This window comes from Pistacia vera, unplaced genomic scaffold (assembly GCF_008641045.1).
Source record: "Pistacia vera cultivar Batoury unplaced genomic scaffold, PisVer_v2 Contig80, whole genome shotgun sequence".
Classification (NCBI taxonomy): Eukaryota; Viridiplantae; Streptophyta; class Magnoliopsida; order Sapindales; family Anacardiaceae; genus Pistacia; species Pistacia vera.
The window spans coordinates 519,861-543,962 of record NW_022196668.1 but is presented as its reverse complement, the minus strand read 5'-3'; the positions used below and the strand labels follow the sequence as shown (position 1 = coordinate 543,962).

At 33.5% G+C, this 24,102-nt stretch overlaps 3 protein-coding genes across 3 annotated transcripts; 1 reads left to right on the top strand and 2 right to left on the bottom strand.

Moving 5' to 3' along the window:
* Positions 1-2,520: 2,520 nt before the first annotated feature.
* On the top strand, positions 2,521-11,572 carry LOC116117142 (probably inactive leucine-rich repeat receptor-like protein kinase At5g48380). The gene is given in 8 exon segments (XM_031403159.1): positions 2,521-2,633; positions 2,733-3,457; positions 9,091-9,110; positions 9,335-9,479; positions 9,482-9,548; positions 9,550-9,583; positions 9,585-10,187; positions 10,341-11,572. Coding segments are annotated over 7 exon segments (2,529 nt in total). The 5' UTR covers positions 2,521-2,633; positions 2,733-2,805; the 3' UTR covers positions 11,349-11,572.
* A 6,294-nt stretch (positions 11,573-17,866) lies between these two features.
* Positions 17,867-19,903, bottom strand: LOC116117141 (UDP-glycosyltransferase 74E2-like). The gene is made up of 3 exons (XM_031403158.1): positions 19,880-19,903; positions 18,853-19,005; positions 17,867-18,592 (listed from the first exon to the last, which is right to left on the bottom strand). Exons 1-3 carry the CDS (start codon positions 19,901-19,903, stop codon positions 17,867-17,869), a joined length of 903 nt encoding a protein of 300 aa, XP_031259018.1.
* A 96-nt stretch (positions 19,904-19,999) lies between these two features.
* On the bottom strand, positions 20,000-21,745 carry LOC116117174 (UDP-glycosyltransferase 74E2-like). The gene is made up of 2 exons (XM_031403205.1): positions 21,054-21,745; positions 20,000-20,793 (listed from the first exon to the last, which is right to left on the bottom strand). The coding sequence occupies exons 1-2, from the start codon at positions 21,708-21,710 to the stop codon at positions 20,068-20,070; spliced, it is 1,383 nt and encodes a 460-aa protein (XP_031259065.1). The 5' UTR covers positions 21,711-21,745; the 3' UTR covers positions 20,000-20,067.
* Positions 21,746-24,102: the final 2,357 nt, after the last annotated feature.

Sequence of the window (24,102 nt, the reverse complement as noted above, 5' to 3'; positions counted from 1 at the left end):
CGGACGAGGGAGGTCCTAGTTAACCCCCAAATTAGTTGTTTTGCAAATTATAACTTGTAAATTAATTGTCAATTATTGCATTCTTTTTTCCTTACCAAGTTTTTGTCCTATTCGGTTTTTTTTGGTAAGGTTTTTAACGAGACAATAATTGTTGTAATTTCTTATTTTATTTTTTGATAAATGACTAATTTTTCTTATATTACAATTTTATCGTATTAAAATTGAATTAATATTTGAAATGTTAACAAAAAAAAAAAATTTAATTTAATCGAATAATTGCTAAAAACAATTACACAAAAGAAAAAATTAAAAAACAAAAAAAAATTGTGGGCTAACCCGGCCCGCATCATAACCCGCCGGGTTAGGGTTGGCTGGCCGGGCCAGCCTTTATGGCCAAAAGGTGGGCCTAACCCGACTCGCCCTTGTTGGCGGGCCAGGTTAGGCCCGGCCCGCCAATCCCTTGTCACAGGTCGGGCCGGGCCGGGTGAGTTATTTTTCCACCTTTAGGTATAAAGTCCTTGAAAAAGTCCATCAGTAGGTAAAGCATAATTTCTTCAATTTTGTTTTAGAGTGAGGAAATTAAATGTATATATCATTGTCATCAAATTTCAAAAGTCAAGTGAAATGTGAATGAATTATAATGGCCATTCATTTAAGTCCCCACATATCTTATAAAATTCAACAATATCTACAATACTATACCTAATATATCTAGATAGTTGAAATATATTGTTGCCAATTACCTTGTCAAGTAAAGCTTTTTCCCCTTCAAACAAACGAAAAGGGAGGCAAATAGAATATTATTTTGGTGTTTAAAAGCTTGAAAAACTTAGCATACGAGGCTTTGAATGTGAAGAGGCATATATGAAAGAACGGATCGTTGTGTAATATATATCTGCACTGCTGCACATATAGGACAACATTTTTCAATATAATTGGTTGATGAATTCTGTGAGAAAGAAATTATTTAATTAAATTCATACAGTACAAACGAAAAAAAAAAAAAACTATTTAATTAAATCCATAGTGAACCCTGAATTATATTTCCTCTCAAAGTTCTATCTCCAGATAAAAATTAGAAGAAAAAATCATTTTCTAAAATTTAATATGCAAAATTCACTAATAATATTAAACATATAACATGTAAGTTTAATATATACTATTTACACATAAATGTTAAATAAATAAGAATGAATGAGTAATACCACATAAATTTATGCAAATTTTAATTTTACATAAAGCTTATATATATATATATTTATTTATTTTTTTTTTCCAAGCTAAATTGGCATTATCATCGCCTAAGTAAGATTTGAAAAATGAATAAGCCTTTGACAAACTGGGTCAAACAAGGTAAACTTAAAAATAAATGAGGTTGGTCAAGTCGAACCTAACAACAAATTCGTTAGCAAAAGGGAAAACGACATGTTATCACCCAAGGTTTGATGAAATGACACTTGTTCATCTGTCAAGTTTCAAAATGACATAGTATTACTCATCATTTTTTAGGTGAGACTAATTACTTTTTCTCTTTTGACTTTTTAGCTAATTCAAAATTTATAAAATCAAAATTTTAAGGGTATTTTCGTCTTTTTAATAAAATATTAACAGAAAATATAACCTAATGGAAAGTGAGAAAGTGCCATTTCATCAGGGTCGCTCTCCCATAGCATAAAAGAGAGGCACGATAGTCGTGATTGCTGATGTGAAGAGGATGATCAATTAAAAGGGACAACAACACATAAAACACGTTCCAAGATTAGTGTATATAAGTACTATAAACCTTTTTGGAATATTTCATCCATAAAAAATCCATGGAACTATATAAGAAAGAATATCAATTTATAATTTACTTCAATTTCATTCATTTGATAGAATTTTCTCTTCATTCTATAATTCTTTCTCAATTTTCTTTCATTTTCTCGTAATCTAAATCATCATAATCTGCTAATTTTAACTTTTGAAAATAGATTTACATTTAAAATAATTATGGAAAACTTTTTCTAAAGAAAATATAATAATATGTAAAATAAAATATTAGAATAAATCATTAAAAGAAGGGTTAATAATATAACTCCTTTTAGGCATAATTAAGCAAAAAGCATCCTCCTATAATTATGGAAATAACAAAAATTACTTTATTGTTAATTTTTCGGTATTAAAATGGTAAAAAGATAATTTATCAATTTGGTAAATATATATTAACATATTATGTTACAAATTTGAATGATACATAAATGACTAATTAATTATTAGAAAATTTTCGTTAATTTTGAAATCAGGAAAAAAATTTAATTAAAGCTTAGGAACAAGAGCAAGTCAAGCGAGGACCAAGTCTAGGCACTATTGCAGTCTCAGTCGTCGGAGACCAAGTCTATACTGGAAAATAATTTAACCCGGTAGCCCATTCTACACTTAATTAACCCCCCTTTTCTTCCTTTTAACTTCTCTTCTTAACTTGTTTTTCTTTAAAAGTTGGCTTTTAATTCTTAAAATTATGTTATGCGTTATGCTCTTGATGATGGGGGTGGTGATTCTTCATTTTCACCCGGCAAGATCGATGCTTGCTCGTTGTTTTTAATACCCTTTGTGCGTTCTTTGATGTTGTTCAGCTCGGCTTCTTGGAACTTCAGGTACACCTTTCAAATTTTAAGTTGATCAAGTCAACTGGGTTTCAAATTTTACTTCTTTATGTTAAATTGCCAAATTTGATATTAGGAATTTTGTTTCAGGGTTTGATGCTGTAAGGACTTTGCTTTTGTGAGTTTAGTAAGTGACAATAATTAGCAGTTGTAGTTTGTAGACATGGAGTCAAAAAAGTTCTCTCTTTCTCTATGGATATTACTTGGCTGTAGTTTGAGCTATGCTACCCTGCAAGATATTGCTTGCTTGAAAAGTATAAAAGCTTCACTTGAGGACCCTTATAATTACTTGAATGCTTCTTGGAATTTTGACAATGATACTGAAGGATACATCTGTAAGTTTGCTGGGGTTGAGTGTTGGCACCCCGATGAGAATAAGGTTTTGAATCTCCGCCTTTCCGATATGGGACTCAAGGGCGAGTTTCCTCGTGGCATTAAAAATTGCACGAGTCTGACTGGGTTAGATCTTTCAAGCAACAATCTTTCTGGAAGTCTTCCACAAGATATTTCTGATTTAGTTGTGTATTTGACAGCTCTTGATCTCTCATCAAATAACTTCTCAGGGAGTATTCCGATAGATCTTGCTAATTGTACCTATCTGAACACTCTGAAACTTGATCACAACCAACTCACGGGTCAGATTCCGGTGGAACTAGAGCAACTTCGTCGGCTGAAAGCGTTTAGTGTATCTAATAATCAACTGTCTGGGCCGATTCCACACTTTGATAGTTATTCTCCTAAGGCCGAAGATTTTTCAAACAATCCAGGACTGTGTGGGGAACCGTTGAAGTCTTGCTAAGATTATATTATCAATGGTTTTATGTGAAGCAAACACCCAGTTATGGGTAGTAGTTACAATCTATTGTATACTTATGAAACACTTATTTACTTGGCTTTAATTCCAGTTTATATACCTTTGTTCTTACTTTTGTTGAATGTGTAGAACTTGTTTATTATTAATAAATGTGAAAATGTAAGTCAAGACTCAAGATTTTTAAATTGATCTTTTCGAGTTTCAAGTAACGAAATCTAGTGTTTGGATTGAGAGAAAATAAGGGAAAGTGATTGAGAAAAAATATTCTATAAAAGAAGAAAAAAGGGTCTGTGTGGTACCACAAATTGGTGAAATTTGGTGTTGCACTTGAGAGAAAATAACTAGAGTTGTAACATCAAATGCAAACGTTAAAAGTGGCCAAATAATGTGACAAGATTTTATTTTTGAAAATTTTCATTTCCAATTGCCAGTGAACAAACATTAAACATATCTAAGAAACTAAACTGATTAACAGAAAAAATAAAAATTTATTTTACACTAAAAGACTCCAAATATATTAACAAAACATGTAAAGATGCTACACAAACAGGCATAAATTTATTTGTCCATATATTAAACAATCTTTTCCCATAAAAAAAAAAATATATATTAAAGAATCTTTTAGTGAAAAAAATAGAGTATACGCGCGGTCTGAAAACAACACCGGAAATGGTAGGCAAAGAGTAGCGGCACGGCGGCGGGCGAAGTAAACAAAGTGAGTGGCGGTGGCACCTTTTGTTTTCCTCGGTGGAATTGCGCTTGCCAACAAGCTGACCTAGCTCAAATAAGTATGCGCTCAAGTGAAAAAAGATAAATAAACTTAGGTATTATTTACAATTAGGTTATATACATTTTCCACTCACAAAGATTAGACTGCTAAAAAAATAAAGATAGATTGGAAAATATTTTTCACAACTTTCTCCTATAAACACTGATATAACATTTCGTAATTGGTTAGATCGCATTTGGATAGACGAAACCTATTACGAGTTAACTAATTACAAGTTGATATTTCGCTTTTGTGAGAAATTGTTAATGAGGATGATTTGTAAGTATAATATTAATAAAGAAATAAATAGAAAAAAGAGATTAATTTGTAGTAGGTGTGATGTTATCCTGTTGGGCTTTAACTCATTTTATTCAAATCAATTTCAATTTCCATGAGAACTAAGAATTTTTTTTTTTTTTTCATTGTAGAAAATTAAACAATACTTTAACTCTTAATTAACTTGCAAGGCTAAATAATATTAAATTTAATCTCTTAAAGCAAACCCTAAGCAAGAACGTTCGGTTCCATATTCCATCCCTTTAGAAGAATTTTAATGCTGATAATATTAGTTTCCAAACAAAACATTTCAAACTTCGGTGTAAGAAAAAAAAAAATAAAGGTTTAGGGAATTGAGAAAAAAGGGTATAACAGTTTTTTAATATGGGGTACATATTAAATAAATACATGGTTTTCGTGGTAATTACTAGTTAAAAAAAAAATGTTATATTTATAAAATTATTATTCGTTAATATGTTTATGGATGATAACCACCTTGTTAATGATATTTATAATTAATGTGTCTAATTACAGAAGATATGATTTAAAGTCGAAATCCCAACTTTCTTTAATATATTATTGTTTTATCAGTGTTACACATAATAAATAACCATCCCATACCGGCAATATAAAAAATTTATAAATTATCATTTCAATGTTATAACCTTTACCGTTTGTCACATTGGTATCAATCAATTATTCCAAGTTACAATTCCGCTTTACTCCATCGATTAAATAATTTCAATGTTATTAGAATATGTAACTTTAATGGATGATACTATCAACAAATAAACGTCAAATAAATAATATTGAATGGTACGTTGGTAAATGAGTAATATAACATCTACAAATTTCAATATTCTTTCTCAATTTTCTCTCATTTTCTTTTATTTTTCTTAAGAGCATCTCCAACCTAACACCATTTTGGTGTAAATGGTGTAGAAAATATGCTTTAACCCAACACAAAAAACTATATCAAATTAGTGTAAGTGAACAGTGTCACGTCAAATTTGGTATAATACTGTTCATTCACACTAATTTGGTGTGATACTATTCATCTACTATAAAATGTATTTTAGTTTTTTATTTTTGTTATTTGTATTTATGTTAATTTGATTATTATTTATATTTATGTTTATAATAATAAATTCATAATAATTATATAATTAAAAAAAGGATGAAAAATTAAAAACAAAACTTTATTCAATACAAATATTAAACTACAATAACTCAAAATAAAAATTAACACTAATTTAAAAATACTAAAATTAAAAGAAAATACATCATAAACTAAAATAACAATTTAGTATTTCGATAGATTAGTTCCAGATCCTCTAAAATCATCAAAATATTGGAAAGAACCAAAGCTATTTTGAGATCATTGACCTTGTTATTGAACTTTTTTTTGCATAATTCTTGATTGCTCATTTTGAAAAAACTCACGTAGACTTGGATTGGTTATGAAATTCAAATCCTTGAGTAAAATTTTGTATTCTTTTCGATATTCTGCCAAAGCCAAATTTGCCTTCTTTTTGTGGTATTTTATATTACATGTAATGTTTTTTTAATATTAAATATAATGTTTATTTGATTAAATAAATGCTTAATTTTATTAAATTAGTATAATTTTCAAAGTAATTATTATTTAATAAAAATATTATTCCTGAGATTTAATTAATATATACAAAAATAATTAGTAAAATAGATTGATTGTTGATTATTAATAAAAAGAAAAAGAAAGAGAATATTTTAAGGAATATTCTTTTTGGTGTGATGGGTTAGAGATGCAATAGTAAAGTACACAAAAAATTACATTAATTTGGTGTAAAACTTGCACTAATTTAATGTTTGTGGTTGGAGATGGTCTAAGTTTAAACATTCTTAATAGGCTAATTTTTAATTTTAGAAAATAATTTTATATTAAAAATAAATTATGGAGCAGAAAACTTTTTAAAAAATGGGTTTTTTTTAATAGAAAAACTGTGAATGTTTGGCCTTTTTCTGTGAGCACCCATTGATTTTTCTGACCATTCCATGTTGACAAGACTCCGTGTCAGTCCAACTTTTTCAGGCATAACACCTTTGTTGTGATCTCCAAAAGGAATACTAATATTTCCAAATCAATTCTTCCCCAAATATAATCTAAGATGACAAGGATTTGCTTCTCTTGTTAATTCTTTATCAGAAAGAACCTCTTTCTGACTTGTCACTGCTAGGTAGTGTCAAGTGTCACTGGTTAGCAATTTGCTGTACAGTTCTCACGAACTTGGATTCTGAAACACAACCACCATCACTACTACATCTCATAACTTTTCCTGTTTTGCTTGTTTGTTAATTTCCTTCACTGATGTAGTTTCACCTGGTACAGAAAATTTAGGGTACACAAGAAGCATATATAATTGAGCACCAGGAACCTCATTAAAATGTTGCATTGCCTTCAGGAAGTAGTGATGACAATGTGGTCTGTATATACGGTCCAATGTTGTTCCAGGACCTGAAAACTGCAAAAGAAGACTACATCTAATAAAAACATCGGTGTAAAACAAGGATAGAGGATCCTGTAGTCAAAGATAGTGAAATCTTTTGCAAATGATTTACAAGCGCTCAGCTCGTTTTCTGTACAAGATGGTTGAAAAAATGGGCCGGAATTTTTTTTTTTTTTTCTTTAACCACTTAGCAGATTCAGCAAAGAAAAACTAGAGGGATGAGGTTTGAGCGGATACCTCTCAACTTTCCATTCTATTTTCACATCGTGAAAGAATAGCATTAACCTATGCCAAGTAATCAGTGTAAGGCAGTCCAACAGCTCTAGCCACCATGCAATAGTATTCACCAAGCTCCGCTTTCTCAGCAATAAGGAATAGTGACATCCACAAAAAATGATTTTGAACCTATGAACATTTGTCCCAACTTTTCCTTTTGATAGGACAACACTTAGAACGAAAAGAGATACAAAAATGAACCAGAGGTCTACAGGGAAACCCAAAAGTGATGCCCCAGAAGAAAGCCAAAAACAATTTTTTTTTTTATACCCTAAAGCTGCATCTAAACCGTATACAACTACAAAACGGAAGTAAATATTACAACCAACCCTTCCTCCAAAATGTAGTGTTATCATTAATATAATGGTAGGTGAGTTAGCAAATGTGTCTAGATAAGAAAGCAAAAATGGAGGAGAAAAATACAATTGGTGTGGAGGCTTTACGCGATGGCCAAAATCAGCCGTCGTGAACTCTGACACGTGAGGACTAAACGATAGCCATAATGAGAAGAAAGAAAGGTGGGAGAAAAGAAGAAAAAAAATAAAAGAGTGGAGAGAAAAAAATGAGGGTTTCTAATAAAGTTTAAAAGGTCCAAAATGCTCTTCATAAAACTTAGATATATCGGGTGCGTTTTGGTTTTTTTTTGATAGGATTTTGGGGATAGTATTGGATAATTGAATATGGGAGGATTCGAGGTAAAATTTAAAATTTTAAAAAAAACCTCCTAAGTTTGCTAATTTAATAAATACCCAACATGTAAAATGAAAAATACCCCACCACCTGCAGTGCCAGATTCCGGCCACCACCGCGGAATCTGGCCGAAAAATCGAGTTACGACACAGACCGGTGGATCTATGTTGTAACGTGTCGTTAAAGCCTTTTCCAGCCAGATCCACCATGAATTGACTGGAAAAGGCCAGATCTACGGCGTGCCGTGGCCGTCGACGGCCGAAAAAGGCTAAAGTTGGCCGTCGTTTTCGGTCAACGATGGCCAAGATTTGGCCGTCGTTGACCTCAACGACGTCATTTCTTTGGCGCTCGTTACAGTCAGATCTGGCGAAAAAAGCTAGATCGGTGAACTTCCGGCCATTATGGTTTGCAGGTAGGCCGTTGTATAGATTCCAGCTACCACCGACGATGGTTGCCGGAATCTGGCACGTTGGGTCCGGGGGTGTTTTTAAATTTTAAACTTTTTTTTCAGGGTGTATTTGTGAAATTAATAACCTTATGGGGTTTAAAAGTAATTAAAAAGATAGGGTAATATTTCGGAATAATGTGCCAAACATTATTTGGATAATAGGACTGAGAAAGAGATAAATAATAAAGCTAACATGGCCAATATTACCTTACCACAATACCACATGCTAAGTAAGGTTAATGGAAAATGCTAATGGAATGAGAGTTAAGGTCGTATTTTCAAAACCAAGCGGTACTCGTATAAAAATATCAAACATACAGGGGTTAAAAAGAAATTAAATAAACTTTGTATGTAAAATAAAATAATTAAAGGATACAAAAGCAAGTCAAGCGAGCACTCAAAGTCTACGCGCTATCGCAGTCTCAGTCGTCGCCGGAGCTTGGAAAAACATGGCCTCCTTGTTTGAACCGATAACTCCTTTGGCCTTCTCTTTCTACACTTAACCCTTTTTTTCTCTTTTTCTTTTTAACTTCCTTCCTCACTTGTTTTTCTTTGCCTTTTAATAGTTGAAATTATGTTATGCTCTCTATGATGGTGATGATGGCGGTAGTGATTCTTCATTTTCACCAGGCAAGATCGTTGCTTGTCCGTGTTTTGAATACCCTTTATGGGTCTTTGATGTTGTTCAGCTGGGCTCTTGGAACCTCAGGTGGGCCTTTTAAATTTAAGTAATCAAGTCAACTGGGTTTGCAATTGCAGTTTTTTGTGTTGAATTATTGCTTTGAAATTCATGTTACTACCGAATTTGATGTTTTTTTGTTAATTTTTTTTTTTTCGAATTTTTGTGCGGGTTTGATGTTGTAAGGACTGCTTCTTTGTGGAGTTAGTAAGTGAAAATTTGTTATACAATAATTAGCTGTTAGTTTGTTATAGGTTTTGGTGGGTTTTTTCATAGACATGGAGTTAAAGAGTATTCTTTTGTTGGGATTCTCTATGGAATTAGTTAGTTGTACTTTGAGCTATGCTACTGTGCAAGATATTGCTTGCTTGAAAAGTATAAAAGCTTCATTTGAGGGTCCTATAATTACTTGAATGCTTCTTGGAACTTTAACAATAATACTGAAGGATACATTTGTAAGTTTGTGGGGTGAGTGTTGGCACCCCGATGAGAATAAGGTTTTAATCTCCGATTCTTCGGATTATGGGACTCAAGGGTGAGTTTCCTCGTGGCATTAAGAACTGCTCGAGTATGACTGGGTTAGATCTTTCAAGCAACAATCTCTCTGGAAGTCTTCCAGAAGATATTTCTCATTATGTTGGGTTTTTGACAGCTCTTGATCTCTCATCAAATAAGTTATCGGGGATTATTCCGGAGAATCTTGCTAATTGTAGCTATTTGAACAGCCTGAAACTTGACCACAACCAGTTCACTGGTCCGATTCCTGCACAACTAGGGCAGCTTGGTCGGCTGAAAACATTTAGTGTAGCTAATAACCAGCTGTCTGGGCAGATTCCAATATTTTCCAATTATACTGCTAAGCCAGATGATTTTGCAAATAATCGAGCACTCTGTGGGAAACCGTTGAATCCTTGCCAGACACCTTCAAAGGACCCTCACACTGGAATTATTGCTGGGGCAGCAATTGGCGGGGTCACTTTTGCTGCGATAGTTGTGGCTATTTGTCTGTTTTTCTATTACCGTAGATATGCTGTGAAGAAGAAGAAGGATGATGATCCTGAAGGAAATAAATGGGCAAAGAGCTTGACGGGATCAAAAGGCATTAAGGCAAGCTAATTTAATATGTATTTTAGAAAGCACTAAAGATTTCACTTTACCTTCATGAATAGGAATCATTTTGCAGTTCTATATTATCATTATAATCATTTGCTTACATGTCTATCTACTACCTGTATTATACTAAAAAGTATTGTTTACCAGGTTTCCATGTTTGAGAAGTCAGTTACAAAAATGAGATTAAGCGATCTCATGAAGGCTACTAACAACTTCAGCAAATACAATATTATTGGTTCAGGAAGAACTGGGACAATGTACAAAGCGGTGCTTGAAGATGGCTCTTCACTTATGGTTAAGAGGTTACAGGATTCTCAGCGTTCTGAGAAAGAATTTCTGTCCGAGATGGCTACTTTGGGAAGTGTGAAACATCGTAACTTGGTTCCTCTTTTAGGCTTTTGCATGGCTAAGCAGGAGAGACTTTTGGTTTATAAGCACATGGCCAATGGTACCCTGTATGATAATTTACATCCTGCTAATGATGGAGGCAAGCCTATGGAGTGGTCCCTGAGGCTCAAAATAGCTATAGGGGCAGCCAGAGGATTTGCTTGGCTACATCATAACTGCAATCCCCGTATCATTCACCGAAATATTAGCTCCAAATGCATTTTATTGGATGCGGAATTTGAGCCTAAAATATCTGATTTCGGGCTTGCTAGGCTTATGAATCCAGTTGATACTCATTTAAGTACCTTTGTGAATGGAGAGTTTGGAGACTTGGGTTATGTTGCTCCAGAGTATGCGCGAACTCTTATGGCCACACCAAAGGGTGATGTTTACAGCTTTGGAACTGTGCTTCTGGAGTTGGTGACTGGTGAGAAACCCACCCATGTGGCTAAAGCTCCTGAAACCTTTAAGGGAAATTTGGTGGAATGGATGTCACAACTGTCAAAGAGTGGTCAACTCCAAGATGCTATTGACAAGTCTTTGGTTGGGAAGGGTGTTGATACCGAGCTTTTCCAGTTTCTTAAAGTTGCATGTAACTGTGTCCTTCCAGAGGTTGCCAAGGAGAGGCCTACCATGATTGAAGTATACCAGTTTCTAAGAGCTATCGGGGAGCGGTACCATTTCACCATCGAGGATGAGATATTGATGCCCTCAGACACTGGTGATGCTGATTATATCGAAGAACTTATTGTTGCTCGTTACGGATAATAACTGAAAAAAGGTATGACAAACATAGTTGCATTTGTTGTCATAATTTATATGTAATTATCTATTGTGCACTGTCTAAATAAATGTTAATATTACATATAGTTTTGATGGTTTAGTTGCTGGTATGACCTTTCTGTATTGATAATTTGATACATTATTGAAATGGCATCAATATATAGTTTCCACTTCCAACATTTATTATTAGCTCTATCTCTGGTCTACAAAAGATGTACTTTTCTTTATTACAGCTTTCCTTTGATTCACACGTGGTTTATTTGATGGTATTATACTGCATTCCATTTTTTATCCTTTATTTGACATTGCTGTTGAGAGATATAGTAGCCTGAGGTTTTTGTTGCCTCTAAAGCACGCTAGTAAGTAAAGCAGTGTATCTATATGCGCTGTTATTTGGACAAAAACTCAACTTGATTGGCTTTGGCTATTATACAGGACTGGAAAAATTGCATATTACAGATTTTACTTTTTTGGTTTACAAGTTTTACATTATGAGTTTACAAATTTTAAGTTTTACGATTTCGGTTTTCAAGTTTTACGTTGTTCGTTTATGAATTTTACGTCATGTAGTGATGCAGAATTGTATTGATTGAATGTTGGTGTAAATTTAGTTATCCTAGCCTACAGAGAGGTAAAGTTTGAGGGTTTGACCTTCACTTGATGCAAGGGCTGCATTAGTGGTAATGTATTGTTCCTCCTATATCTCAACAAACCCGAGGTAAGTATCTTTAGGTCCCTGAGGTTTGCCCTAAATGGTTAGGTCCAGTAGATTCGGAAAGTGACACTTGGGTCCATATCTATTAACTTACATTTAACGAATTTTGGTGTCACCCAAGACAAGTTCTAAAATGCCCCCATTATGTTTTATGTGAATTAACTGAAAATATTAACGTAATTATAAAAAAAAAAAAAAACTTAACATATTACGAAACTGAAGATTAAAAAGACCCCATTTAATTTCGGAATCTATTGGACTTAACGGAGAAAGGCTAAACCTTAGGGACCAAAATGTATTTACCTTTACTAAACGCTATCTTAATAAATTCACTTGCATAATGACTTAAATTTGCATTAACTTGTGATTTGAGTTTAATTCATATACCCATCTCAGATGGATTAATATTAAATATCTTCTTGATAGGAGGATTTTGGATACTTTCATGAGACGTTTTTATTGATAATCAACGTGATTTCAAAGAGTATAGAATACTTTCTGATAATTGTGGTGGTACAATTAATATTCATTGATCTCACTGTTGTATTTAAAATAAACCAACTATATATTTATATATAGAATCTAAAAATTAAAAAAAAAAAAAAAAGTGAAAATACGTTTTCTTTTTCACCCAAAAAAAGAGTAAGACCATGTATAATTTATGGAGTTGTAAGAAATTGGAATGGGAATGAAATGAGCTCCTAGAATGCCACAAACAAGGAATGAGGAATCCCAATTCCATTCCCTCCTCAAATCCACCAAGTAAATACCAACTAAATCTGATTTATGGTTAATATTTCTAGACTGCAACCCACATCAACTGGAAACTCTTTAAGAGTTGCAAGCAAAATCATAGTGTTACCAAGTATCAATATATTTAGAAAATGTCTATAAATAAACAAGACTAAAGAGATTTTATTGAGGTCAGGAAGTTTACATACACACCAAACAATTGGTAACAAATAAAGCAAACCAAATCATAAGAAAGTTGATGCCGGATCCACCATTATTGCTAAGCATGAAGGGAGCTCCTGTTGTCACTAAACTTGATAAAAGAGGAAATATAAAACTCATTAATCATCAATAAAAGTGAATTTGCACTTGAAGGGCAATTGAAAATATTTGTAGCTTAGTTCCGGACTAGAAAACACGTTTTTATCCAGTTCTTCGATGTTTGTTAGGATGGCCTTTTTAAGTTGTAAGATGCTGATCCACATATATTTGTTCTTCCCACAGTCTGAATTCCAATCGGCAAACCACCACATTTAGCAGCGAACTCCCGGCAGTAAAGTTTATATCACAATCATCAACTACTTGATCAGCAACCTCCCTGAAAAAGATCCGAGATTCTTGTTTCAATAGAGTTTCAACTCTAAAAAATTTTCAGGAAACTTATCGCTGCAGACCTCTTGGCATCGAAAGGTGAGCATAATCTTATACCTTTGTTGTGATCTCCAAAAGGAATACTAATATTTCCAAATCAATTCTTCCCCAAACATAATCTAAGATGACAAGGATTTGCTTCTCTTGTTAATTCTTTATCATAAAGTACCTCTTTCTGACTTGTCACTGCTAGGTAGTGTCAAGTGTCACTGGTTAGCAATTTCCTCTACAGTTCTCACGGAACTTGGATTCTGAAACACAACCACCATCACTACTACATCTCATAATTTTTCCTGTTTTGCTTGTTTGTTAATTTCCTTCACTAATGTAGTTTTACCTGGTACAGCAAATTGAGGGTACACAAGAAGCATATATAACTGAGCACCAGGAACCTCATTAAAATGTTGCATTGCCTTCAGGAAGTAGTGATGACAATGTGGTCTGTATATACGATCCAATGGTGTTCCAGGACCTGAAAACTACAAAAGAAGACTACATCTAATAAAAACATCGGTGTAAAACAAGGATAGAGGATCCTGTAGTCAAAGATAGTGAAATCTTTTGCAAATGATTTACAAGCGCTCAGCTCATTTTCTGTACAAGATGGTTGAAAAAAGTGCCTGAATTTTTTTTTTTTTTTTTTACCACTTAGCAGATTCAGCAAAGAAAATCTAGAGAGGGTATTGAGTTTGAGCGGATACCTCTCAACTTTCCATTCTATTTTTCACATCGTGAAAGAAATAGCATTAACCTATGCCAAGTAATCAGTGTAAGGCAGTCCAACAGCTTTAGCCACCATGCAATAGTATTCACCAAGTTCCCCTTTCTCAGCAATAAGAGTAATAGTAACATCCACAAAAAATGATTTTGAACCTATGAACATTTTTCTCAACTATTACCTTTTTATAGGACAACACTTAGAACTAAAAGAGATACAAAAAGTGAACCAGAGGTCTACAGGGAAACCCAAAAGTGATGCCCCCGGAAGAAAGCCAAAAACTATTCTTTTTTATACCCTAAAGCTGCATCTAAACCGTATACAACTACAAAACGGAAGTAACAATATTACAACTAACCCCTTCCTCCAAAAAATGTACTATTATGACATTACTATAAATGGTAGGTGAGTTACCAAATGTCTCTCAGATAACACTTGATGCATGAATGCTTTACAAATAGACTTTTGTGCTATCAACCTTCTCCCACCATGATTTGTGAATAAATGAACAGAACCAAATCATAGTTATAAAAGCTGAGATATCATTACAATTGACGGAAAACTAAGCAACAAACCTCATTGAATGGACAAGCTCCAGTCAAAATATGATGAAAAAAATGCAATTAGACTAAGTTCCATGCAATAAAACAGGCACAAATATCAGGGTTAGGTGAACTAAACCTAAAGAATAATCAAGATAAAGATTGAGAAAAAAAAAATGTTGGTAGTTACAGATTTGATAAAAGCAAAAAGCAAGCCAAATTTCCAGCATAACATGCTTAGTGAATGATGCAAATAAAACAGCATGTCATAGGAATATCCATTGGCCCGCATCAGATAGGCACAGTGAGCACAACTTAATCATATCATCTCCAACGCTTTTATGCCCTATATTAGAACTAAAAGAGATGCAAAAACTGAACCAGAGTTCCACAGGCAAAACCAAAAGTAGTGCCCATGTAGAAAATAAACTGCTGTTGATTTGTATATCCTAAATCTGCACCCAAACTAGTATACTGCTTCGAAAGGAAAGTAAAACAATTACAACTACCGGAAGTAAGATTAGCCCACAACCTATTCCTGGAAAAAAAGTACTATTACGACATTCCTATAAATGGTTGGTGAGTAACCAAATGTCTCTCAGGTAAGACCTGATGGCTGATGCGTAACTGCTTCCTGTTATTGAGCTTCTCCTACCCTGATTTGTGAACAGATGAACAGAAAACCGAATCATAGTTATAAAAGCAAGATAACATTACAATCAAAGGAAAACTAAGCAACAACCTCAATTAATGGACAAGCTCGAGTCAAAATATGAGGAAAAAAAATGCAATTAGTCTAAGTTCCAAGCAATAAACCAGCTGCAAATATCAGTGTTAGGTGAACTAAACCTAGAGAAATAATCAAGAGAAAGATATAGAAAAAGTATGTTTTTAGTTACAGATTAACGAAAGCAAAAGCAAGCAAACATTCCAGCATAATATGCTTAGTGAATAATTCAAATAAAAAGAGCATGTCATAGGAAAATTCATTGGCCCGCATTAGATAGCCACAGTGAGGACCATTTACTCATATCATATCAACGAATTTACAAATACCTGAAAGCTTCTTGAAAAATCAATCAATGAACACTGCAAACAAACTAATTAGTAGACACTGCAAGATATAGGACATTAAACCATAAAAAAGTAACAATTAAGAAAACCCTTTTCGGAGTTTGTCTTTCTAAAATGAAACAAGACATTGAATTTCATTTACCTTTAAGATTAAAACAATATTCTAAAATATATATAATCTCTTATTGGTTTCATTAATATTCTTCTTAACAGAAACAAATCACAATTAAGATTTAAAAATTCTTTAAAAATCAAGCATGTTAAAAAAGTTTGATGTTCTGAAAAAAAATCCAAAATATTTTTCTGATTCCTTTGCAAAAAATTTTAGAACTTTTCTCAATTCTCCGAAAAACATTTCTGAACACGTTTAAAAAACAGAGAAGCATTCTATAAAATGATATTGCATGACCTATTTCTACCTATTTCATAAAACTTAAAAAAAAAAAATTCAATAAAAAAATTCAAAACCCATAATGAAACACAAAAATTAGGCCTACACAGAAACTCAATTTTTTGGATATTACCTCATAGACATTAAAATTTTAATCTTGCGTTTCCAAGCCTCCTCCTTTGAGTTATCTTCTGAAGCTCTATGAAGGCGTCTAGCATACGCTTAATAATCTCGTAATTTTTCAATTTCTCAGGATCGTATTCATCTCCTTCTCGTCGAGATCTCGAGACAGGAGGAGAGGAAGAACTCGAAGTTACCTCCATAACAGAATAAATCAAATTCACACAAAAATTCAGTAAGGATTCAAAGAATTTCAGCGAGAGAGAGCAAGAATTTTGAGTTCTTATGGCTTGATTGCAGTGAAAATTCGAATTGAGAAAGAGCCACTAGGGTTTGATTCAGAGAAAATTTGTAAACATAGAGGGAAGTTCAAAAAAAAATATAGCCGTTTTACCGAATTAAGGCGGCATAAAACAACCGGCAGGCTTGTGTATAATTTTCAACCGAGTCATTCGAACCGGTATCCGGTCCAATTAAACGTGCGCATTTTGAAAATAACCCCCAGATGAGTCAGCACTCCGGTTTTAAGGAAAAGTTTTGAACGCCAATTAGGTAAAATAAAAAAATGCTAACATACTTTAGAAAATTACAAATAAACCCCCAAAACTTGTCATTGTTTCAGGTTTACTTCGTTTCTCGTTCTCTAAGCTTTCTGAATCTGTAAAATTGAGGATATTATATCTTGGAAATTCTAAGTGCTAATTTTACTACTGTAAATTTAATGAGCTTTTGCTTAGTAAGAAAAAAATAAAAATTGTCCAACATGTCAACTACAAAGAGAGTAAGCAGACAACATGTTGTATTACTCATGATTGTCAAATCATATATTGTATCGTATATTAAAAATTTAATTTTTCGAATCGTGTATTATGTATCGTATCATATCATATCGTATGATACATATTTTTCAAAAAAATTAATAAAATAATAAAAAATTTCTAAAAATTAATATCATCCCCATGATTAATTAACGAATTTTATGGTATTATTGACTTTAAATTATGGTATTATTGGCTTTAAATTATGATATTACGTAATCAAAATCAAGAATCTATAATATTTTCAAAATTAATGTCAATATATATATCTTCACTTGTATTATTATTACCATACAAAATGGGCAACATATCTTCCTCATCACTTTTTTCATGCAAAATAGGTAAATTTGGGTAGGTTTTAGTGAACTGGGTTGGGTGACCCGAATCCGATTCGAATTTTTTTTTTTTATAAAATTGTATCGATATTTTTAAGGATATGAACGGATACATATTGTATCGTAAGATACATATCAACGTATCGAAAGGTTTATGATACATTCTCTAATATGTATCGTTGGTAACCTGCGTGTCATAGGATACTAACAACCATGTACTTGCTTATGAGTAGATGACATCATGACAATTGATTGAAAGCTTTTTAAATCAAAAGTAAAATACCATAATTTAATAGCTGCAAACACTCTTAAATAGTAAAGTAAACATTGTGACTACAAGTCGTTTCGAGTACTAAAAATTGTACATATGATAAGATACTACCAACCGAGATCATAAATAATAATCATCATTTAAAGCTAATTAAGTTAGCTACAAATTCCTCAATATTTTTATCAGAACTTCCACCTTTAGCCATGGCCTCTTTGGCCAATTTCTTCCACTTACCTGCATTCTCTTTAATCTCCTTCCCTCTCTCACCCTCCAAAATTTCCTTAATGCAATGCTCTATTGCTTCTTTTCTAACAATTCCTTTCTCATCAGCCGGAGCTTTGAGTCCCATTCTGCACATATCCATTATGTTCTTAGCATTAGTGCTTTGGTCTGTCCATTGTGGCATTGCCACCATTGGAACTCCCAAACTTAATGCCTCCAAAGTTGAGTTCCATCCACAATGTGTAACAAAACATCCCATTGCTTCATGTGCTAATACCTCTAATTGGGGACACCAATTGATCATCAAGCCCTTTTCTGACGTCTTCTCCGGGAAGTTTTTTGGTATTTTAGCCTCTTCGGATGCTCTAACTACCCACAGGAAATATTTGTCACTTTGTTTTAGAGCCCAAGCAAGTTCTTCCATTTGCTCAGCTTCTAATGCAGCCAAACTGCCGAAAGACACATAAACAACTGACCCTTCTTCCCGATCATTTAACCATTTCATACAAGCTTCACTATTTGGCTCAAAGATGCTAAAGCCATAGACTTTATCATCTTCAAGTCGCTTATCCAAGTACATGGACGGTATGGTTGGTCCAATTGTCTTTAATGGCCAAAGCTTAGCAAGCCAGTCCACAACCTGCATGAAATTCCATTGCAAAATCTGTTTTTTCAGAACTTTTAGTTAATTTAAAGAATGAGATGATGCATGTCCGGGGTTTGAGCCCCTCATGGTCACCTGTATGGTCAAAGTTTATTATTTCCTACTTTTCAAAGATTACAGGTTTTGACAGGGGTTCCAGTTTTCCGGGCTTGAAATTCTGGATTAAAAAAAAAAATAATAATAATAAAATAAAAAAAATTAATCAAGCATGTCTAATCACAACTCATTTTAATTACCTCTTTCTCCAACTCATAAAAAGTGTTGCAAAGAACGAAATCAGCTTTGTCAATAGTAGCAAACTGACCAGCGACTACCATATCAAAGAAAGCAGGATAGGACTCCAAATCATAAATGAAAGAAGGCATATCTTGGGGCNAAATGCTAACATACTTTAGAAAATTACAAATAAACCCCCAAAACTTGTCATTGGTTCAGGTTTACTTCGTTTCTCGTTTTCTAAGCTTTCTGAATCTGTAAAATTGAGGATATTATTTATCTTGGAAATTCCAAGTGCTAATTTTACTACTGTAAATTTAATGAGCTTTTGCTTAGTAAGAAAAAAAAAATAAAAATTGTCCAACATGTCATCTACAAAGAGAGTCAGCAGACAACATGTTGTATTACTCATGGTTGTTAAATCGTGTATTGTATCGTATATCAAAAACTTAATTTTTCGAATAATGTATCACGTATCATATCATATCGTAGGATACGTATTTTTTTAAAAAATTAATAAAATAATAAATTTTTTCTAAAAATTAATATCATCCCCATGATTAATTAACGAATTTTGTGGTATTGTTGACTTCAAATTATGGTATTATTGGCTTTAAATTATGGTATTACATAATCAAAATTAAAAATCTATATTATTTCCTCTCAATCATTTATATCATTTTCAAAATCAATGTCAATATCTATATCTTCACTTGTATTATTATTACTATACAAAATGGGTAACACATCTTTCTTTTTACTTTTTCCATGCAAAATTGGTAAATTTGGACATGTTTTAGTGAACCGGGTTGGGTGATCCGAATCTGACCTGATTTTTTTTTAGGCCTTTGGTTCAAATTAATAAAGTTGTATTGATTTGTATTGATATTTTTTAAGGATACGAACGGATACATATTGTATCGTAAGATACATATCAATGTATCGAAAGGTTTATAATACACTTTCTGATATGTATCGTTGGTAACCCATATTGACTCGTATCGTAGGATACGTATTACGTATCATAGGATACTAACAACCATGTACTTGCTTATGAGTAGATGACGTCATGACAGTTGATTGAAAGCTTTTTAAATCAAAAGTAAAATACCATAATTTAATAGCTGCAAACACTCTTAAATAGTAAAGTAAACATTGTGACTACAAGTCGTTTCGAGTACTAAAAATTGTACATATGATAAGATACTACCAACCGAGATCATAAATCATAATCATCATTTAAAGCTAATTAAGTTAGCTACAAATTCCTCAATATTTTTATCAGAACTTCCACCTTTAGCCATGGCCTCTTTGGCCAATTTCTTCCACTTACCTGCGTTCTCTTTAATCTCCTTCCCTCTCTCACCCTCCAAAATTTCCTTAATGCAATGCTCTATTGCTTCTTTTCTGACAATTCCTTTCTCATCAGCCGGAGCTTTGAGTCCCATTCTGCACATATCCATTATGTACTTAGCATTAGTGCTTTGGTCTGTCCATTGTGGCATTGCCACCATTGGAACTCCCAAACTTAATGCCTCCAAAGTTGAGTTCCATCCACAATGTGTAACAAAACATCCCATTGCTTCATGTGCTAATACCTCTAATTGGGGACACCAATTGATCATCAAGCCCTTTTCTGACGTCTTCTCCGGGAAGTTTTTTGGTATTTTAGCCTCTTCGGATGCTCTAACTACCCACAGGAAATATTTGCCACTTTGTTTTAGAGCCCAAGCAAGTTCTTCCATTTGCTCAGCTTCTAATGCAGCCAAACTGCCGAAAGACACATAAACAACTGACCCTTCTTCCCGATCATTTAACCATTTCATACAAGCTTCACTATTTGGCTCAAAGATGCTAAAGCCATAGACTTTATCATCTTCAAGTTGCTTATCCAAGTACATGGATGGTAAGGTTGGTCCAATTGTCTTTAATGGCCAAAGCTTGGCAAGCCAGTCCACAACCTGCATGAAATTCCATTGCAAAATCTGTTTATTCAGAACTCTTAGTTAATTTAAAGAAAGAGATCATGCATGTCCGGGGTTTGAGCCCCTCATGGTCACCTGTATGGTCAAAGTTTATTATTTCCTACTTTTCAAAGATTACAGGTTTTGACAGGGGTTCCAGTTTTCCGGGCTTGAAATTCTGGATTAAAAAAAAAAATAATAATAATAAAATAAAAAAAATTAATCAAGCATGTCTAATCACAACTCATTTTAATTACCTCTTTCTCCAACTCATAAAAAGTGTTGCAAAGAACGAAATCAGCTTTGTCTATAGTAGCAAATTGACCAGTGACTACCATATCAAAGAAAGCAGGATAGGACTCCAAATCATAAATGAAAGAAGGCATATCTTGGGGCTGAAATGGTGGCAATCCAGGCAGTGAAACTTCATTGCCTGTAAGTGGCAGTTTGAGCAAACCCTTTTGAGCATGGTAACATATGCTATCAACTGCACAAGATTGAGTGAGAAACACAACTCCAAGCATCCCAAACTTCCTTGCAACATCAAGAGCCCAAGGCAAAAATGAATCATACACAATGCAATCAACAGGACAGCCTGAGACATTCATCTTCTCAACAAGCTCAATAAGAGTTTGTGGCCCAACCTGCCAGAAACGATCCAAGTAGGCTTGAATGCTTTCTGCATTTGCCATGCCGCCTTCGTCATAGCCATCAGAGATTGTCTCCAGTGCAATGGAGCTGGATGAAGCTCTATGGATTGTTTTGAACATGGAAAGAGTAGTGACTAGTGTGACTTTGACTCCTTTGTGATCTAAGCGCTTAGAAAATTGGAGCATTGGGTTCAAATGGCCTTGTGCTGGGTAGGATAAGACCAAACAATGAGCCGTGTGGGAGACTTTCTTTCCAATCTCCATTTTTTTTTTTTTTTCACAAAACTTGAGCTTTCTGTTCTTTCTGTATTGATGTATGTATGATCTCCAGGAAGTGCACAATTTATATATACACGGTTGAGTTGGTGGTTGTGGCCTTGTAAAAGAGACAAAGGCCTGTACGCATATGGGTGTCATTCCAAACACGAAACACGTTTGATCTTGGAGGGCCTATACAAAGATTTTACACTCAAAATCAATAATTTGAACCATTCATTTTTCTCTAGTAAACATATTATCAAAAACAGGAATTCATGTTGCTGATTGAACATTTGAAATGGAAAATTAATGACACAAATGATCATTATGATCTTTGAATTAAGCAACGGGTTATTGTGTTGTAAACTTTTGACAACATTATGTAACGAAAGTTTTTTGTTGGAATCTCACACTTACTAGACACACTCAAGCCTACTGGTTTATAAAGATAGTTAATCTTTTCATTCAATAAGATCTTATTGGATAAGGAGCCAAACACACTTCAAATTTTATCATGATATCAGAATTAGGTCCAGTTGAACTAAGTGTTTGACCCGCGGATGAGAAGTTAAAGCCAATAACTACCTTCATCAACAAACCCACCTCACATTCTATCATTGTTTTCTCCTTGATTCAATGAATTTGAAAGTAAAGTTAGAGATAATTAAACTCAATAATTTCCTTTTTTTTCTTTGAGAATCCAGAATATTTTCTAAACCATCGTCTGACATTGAACTGAGAATCAGAAATTTATGTCAAAATATTTCTACCCCGGCCATTGAATTGCTTACTAGTAGGTTTATTACAGGGAGACCACAATGTAAGAAATTTAGGTGCGCACTGACTAGCTGTTGATACTAGTGTGCGGTTCGCAATTTGAATAATAATTGGAGAAGATTTTTTCTCAGCACTCAGATGCAAACTGATGTCAACCTCAAGTCTGATTCAAGATCACAGCATGACGTTCTATGTTCAACGTCACTCTATTTCCCTATCAACTTTGATAAACTAATCAACTCTCAAATTGTGCACTTCAATGAAACCGTTGCTAGTAAAATAGAAATTTAAATACAATTTTTTTATTTTTTTATTTTTAAAACAAGGGACACAAAAATCTTATAAAAATGTATTCAGTAAGAGTGTTTCCGAAAATAGTTTTTGGGTACAATCTTAAAACTTAGTGAAAAAAAAATAAAAAATGGTTAAAAGTGGTTTTCAAACAGTCTTTTAACTTCTCATTAATAAACTAAAGAACTCTCAAATTGTGTATTTCAACAAAAGGGTTTCTATCAACAGATTCTTTGGATTAATTTGCGTGAACAGTCAGTGGTCCCTTAATCTTCATTTGTTTGGTCTAGTCTGCTGCCTTCATATTTTGCAACAGTATACAGTCATATCGAAAAGGGTGAAGTTTTGGTCTCATTACTTGCAAACGTATGCTTATATTGATTGTGATTTCAATTTAACAGAGACTCAGAATTGCCTGCTGCCCATTACGGTGAAAACTTAAAAGATCCTTTGTGGGAAGACTGAACAATTGAAATATCATAAGGCTACACGACAGTTTTCTGTATTTTGGTTTTTATAATTGTTGCGCATGATTTTTTGACGATCAGATTCATGCCACCTGTCTATAAGTCATATCAAGATCTAATGGTTGGAACCATCCCACATGTTGCTCCCACAAGAGATGACTTAATCAATAAACTGATCAGTCCTAAGCATGGGTGCTCTGACTTAAGTGTGGGTGAAGGCTGACTCAGATCCGGATTACAGGGGGATTATGCGTGTAATCCACACCGTAATACCGACCTCTAATCACTGTCAAACGGTGTGTATAAAAGGGAGGTCTCACGTTCAATTTGGGAGATCGATCCGTGATTATCTAGACAACCATAAGAAATCACTAAGAGAGGTCCTCAGCTCGTTATTACGCTTATCCTCATTGTAATCACTTTGTGTATGTAGCAAATATAAGCAATAATATATTAGTAGACATAGGCTTGGTTTTAACCCACCGAACCATTCTTCTTTGTCTTTTGTTATTTAGTACAAACTTCATCACCAAGCTGATTATTTATATTCATGTGCACATCCTACCTAGTCCTGTCTTGGTCAACTAAGTATCTTTGGTTGTTGCGAGTTTTCGTAACAACAATAACCAAACATGCGAATCTTAAGTAAGAAATGTGATTTATGCACTACAAAAAGTATAATGTAAATATATGTGACATTCAACAAGATTAATTGAAAACTATTATGCTTAAACTTGTAAACAATTATATAGATCTCTAAATTTTTATCAAAGTAGGGCAAAAGTCTAACGATTATTGTAACGGTGAATATTGTAGATCTTTTCCAGCTCCATCTGTTTTAACTAATAATATATATGAGTACG